The 3656-nt window shown below is 41.9% G+C and overlaps 1 protein-coding gene across 6 annotated transcripts in view; it reads left to right on the top strand.

The window, feature by feature from the left end:
• The window catches only part of RTN3 (reticulon 3), an 87037-nt gene that overhangs the window by 73732 nt on the left and 9649 nt on the right, over positions 1 to 3656 (top strand). For all 6 annotated transcript variants that reach the window (XM_011942627.1, XM_011942628.1, XM_011942623.1 and 3 more), the window contains 3 exons: positions 1355 to 1493; positions 1918 to 1987; positions 2521 to 2567. In XM_011942627.1, coding sequence (XP_011798017.1) covers positions 1355 to 1493; positions 1918 to 1987; positions 2521 to 2567 — 256 coding nt within the window. The remainder of the gene's footprint in view (positions 1 to 1354; positions 1494 to 1917; positions 1988 to 2520; positions 2568 to 3656) is intronic.

The following is a 3656-nucleotide window of genomic DNA, read 5'->3' as shown; positions in this document are numbered from 1 at the left end:
AAAAAAAAAAAAAAAAGATTCTAATTGTGATATAAAGGTGTGATAAAATAGCCATTTATAATAAAAGAATATGTCTGTCAGCATTTAATTGCTCAGACATGACTACACCAAAGAAACATAAGATGTCAGATACTTGGCCGGGCACAGTGACTCACGCCGGTAATCCCAGCACTTTGGGAGGTGGAGGCGGCAGATCACAAGGTCAGGAGATCGAGACCATCCTGGCTAACATGGTGAAACCCCGTCTCTACTAAAAAATACAAAAAATTAGCTGGGCATGGTGGTGGGCACCTTTAGTCCCAGCTACTCTGGAGGCTGAGGTAGGAGAATGCCGTGAACCCGGGAGGCGGAGCTTGCAGTGAGCCGAGATCGCGCCACGGCACTCCAGCCTGGGTGACATAGCGAGACTCCGTCTCAAAAAAAAAAAGTAAAAAAAAAAAGAAAAAATCAGATACTTGCACCTGCCTGTATAATCACCAATACAAATGTGATTTCCGAAAATGTTTTTTACAAAATAAAACAGTAAAGTTTTAGCATAAACAAAATAAGTTTTGGAATCTTTGGGATATTTAAAACTGCTAGACTGGGCGTGGTGGCTCACATCTGTAATGCCAGCAGTTTGGGAGGCTGAGGTGGGTGGATCACCTGAGGTCAGGGGTTCAAGACCAGCCGGCCAACATGGTGAAACCTCAGCTTTACTAAAAATATGAAAATTAGCCAGGCGAGGTGGCAGGTGCCTGTAATCCCAGCTACTCGGGAGGCTGAGGTGGGAGAATATCTTGAACCTGGGAGGCGGAGTTTGCAGTGAGCCAAGATTGTGCCATTGCACTCCAGCCTGGACGACTAAGCGAAACACCGTCTCAGAAAAAGACTGCTTAAAAAAAACAGTACCTTGTTTTTATGTGTTCTGGGCTCTTAATTGCAAATACACATGTGGTTTTCCAAAATGCTGAAAAAATAATAATAATAAAATTTTAGCATAAACAAAATACAGTTTTAGAAACTTCAGGATATGTTAAATCTGCTAAAAAAAAAAATGTACCTTGTTTTTATGTGTTCTGGGCTCTTATTTATAAATGGATTCACCTTCATGAATATCCAGTGAGGCAGTAAAAGTTACACAGAACATAGCTCTTCACTGTGCATGACTGTGTCATGCTTTGCAGACATCTGGCATATTTGCCTCTGCCCACTAAATGACAGTGTGTCTCTACCTCACCTGATGACAACAAAAAAATGCTCCTACAGATTCTAAAATGCACCCTGGGGACCAATTTTACATTCTCAGTAACTACTATGCTAACAAAATCTTCTTCCATGTCAAATGTATGACTGTTGTTTCTTCTTCTGGAAGAGCCTACCTGGATGTAGACATTACTCTGTCCTCGGAAGCTTTCCATAATTACATGAATGCTGCCATGGTGCACATCAACAGGGCCCTGAAACTCATTATTCGTCTCTTTCTGGTAGAAGATCTGGTTGACTCCTTGAAGGTTAGTTGTTTCTGCAGCTCTTGGTGGTGAAACAGAAAAAGCAGGGACTGGGTTATAATTTGGAGGAAAAACAGTACATAGGATTTTATCAGACAAAAATGAACGTATGCTTAGCTCAGTTATTCTATAATGGGATAGGAGTCACTAGAGAAAAGTATAGTCTTCTGCTGGGGAACAAACATCAGAAGGGAGGTGATGTAATTGGCAGCAGTGCAGTTTCAGTCTTTGGACCTCAGAGAACTACAGACTTCACTCACATACCTTCAAATGTATAACACAAGTAGGGAACCTTCATTTGGAAATTATCCATGTCACACATCACTAAATTAATGCAGACTTAATTAGCTGGAGGAGAATGACATCAGTTAATGTGAATTTTGCCTTATGGTTATTCCTGCTTAACTCTTGACATTGGCCTTCCCAGCTGGCTGTCTTCATGTGGCTGATGACCTATGTTGGTGCTGTTTTTAACGGAATCACCCTTCTAATTCTTGGTAAGGTGGCAAGGAGAATGTGCCCACACTCTTTGGAGTAGTTTGTAAGAATAAGAGTGAAGAGAATGCCCAACATGGCTCTACTCATTCTTCATTTCCCAGTCTTGACCCATAGAGACCTGGGAGTAGGCACTGGAGGAACCAGCCTTTGTGGTCACAGGTTTATGAAATGGTCTCAGTTATACATTAAGAAATATCAAAACAGCTGGAAGTAAAGGACAGTTGTCTAGATGTAGTTTAAATATGGGGATCTTATTTACAGAAACCATTTTGGTAATTTGGAAATTGTTATTTGTGGTACAAAGAAGGTAGCCTATACACCTGGAGAGGTTTTTTTTGTTTTGTTTTTTGTTTTGTTTTAACACTGCCTTAAATTAGCTGTCTTAATTGGGAGCTCTAACCAGGATTTCTCATTTTGAGGAATACCTGTGTTTTCCTGTATTTTGTGAGGAAAAATGTATATATTACTCTGAGTCTTAAGATGTGACTGTCTCTCATATACACTTGCCATGTCCCATGATTCTGTCTTACAGCTGAACTGCTCGTTTTCAGTGTCCCAATTGTCTATGAGAAGTACAAGGTAAGCATCTGTCTGTTCCAAATCAAATGTGCCAGTTGATGTATGACTAGTTCTAATTCATTTTTGAGACACTGAATGTTCAGACCAGTCTTTTTATAACTTATTTCTACAATCTAATCTAATTTTGTCAGTCAAGTGCCTATAAGAAACTGGTGGCCGGGCGCGGTGGCTCAAGCCTGTAATCCCAGCACTTTGGGAGGCCGAGGCGGGCGGATCATGAGGTCAGGAGTTCGAGACCATCCTGGCTAACACGGTGAAACCCCGTCTCTACTAAAAAAAAAAAAAAAAAAAGAAACTGGTGACAGTAGTTTCCTCCAAGGAGAGAAACTGGATATTTAGGAGAGAGATGATTAGTAAAGAGAAACTTCCTTTTTATACCTGTGTGCCTTTTGAGTTTTTAATCATGTGGATGTATTTTCTATGCAAAAGTAATAAGTTGAAAAAATGCTTAGGCCAGGGGTGGTGGCTCTTGCCTGTAATCCCGGCACTTTGGGATGCCGAAGCAGGACAATCCCTTGAGCCCAGGAGTTCAAGACCAGCCTGGGCAACCTGGCAAAACCTTGTCTCTACAAAAAATAGTAGCCGGATGCAGTGGCCTGCACCTGTAGTCTAAGGTAGGAGAATCTACTTGAGCCTGGGAGGCAGAGGTTGCAGTGATCCGAGATCGTGCCATTGCACTCCAGCCTGGGTGTTGGAAGTGAAACCCTGTCTCAAAAAGGCCAGTGGCTTACGCCTGTAATCCTAACACTTTGGGGGACCAAGGCGGGCAGATCACTTGAGGTCAGGAGTTTGATACCAGCCTGGCCAGCATGGTAAAACCCCATCTCTACTAAAAATACAAAAATTAGTCCAGTGTGGGGCCACATACCTGTAATCCCAGCTACTTGGGAGGCTGAGGCAGGAGAATCGCTTGAACCCAGGAGGTGGAAGTTGCAGTGAGCCAAGATTGTGCCACTGCACTGCAGCCTGGCGACAGAGCAAGACTCTGTCTCAAAAAAAAAAAAAAAAAAGATTCTAATTGTGATATAAAGGTGTGATAAAATAGCCATTTATAATAAAAGAATATGTCTGTCAGCATTTAATTGCTCA

The sequence above is a fragment of the Colobus angolensis genome, unplaced genomic scaffold (assembly GCF_000951035.1).
Source record: "Colobus angolensis palliatus isolate OR3802 unplaced genomic scaffold, Cang.pa_1.0 Scaffold21, whole genome shotgun sequence".
NCBI classification, from domain to species: Eukaryota; Metazoa; Chordata; class Mammalia; order Primates; family Cercopithecidae; genus Colobus; species Colobus angolensis.
The sequence above is the reverse complement of the archived record's forward strand: the minus strand, read 5'-3'. Positions and strand labels throughout refer to the sequence as shown.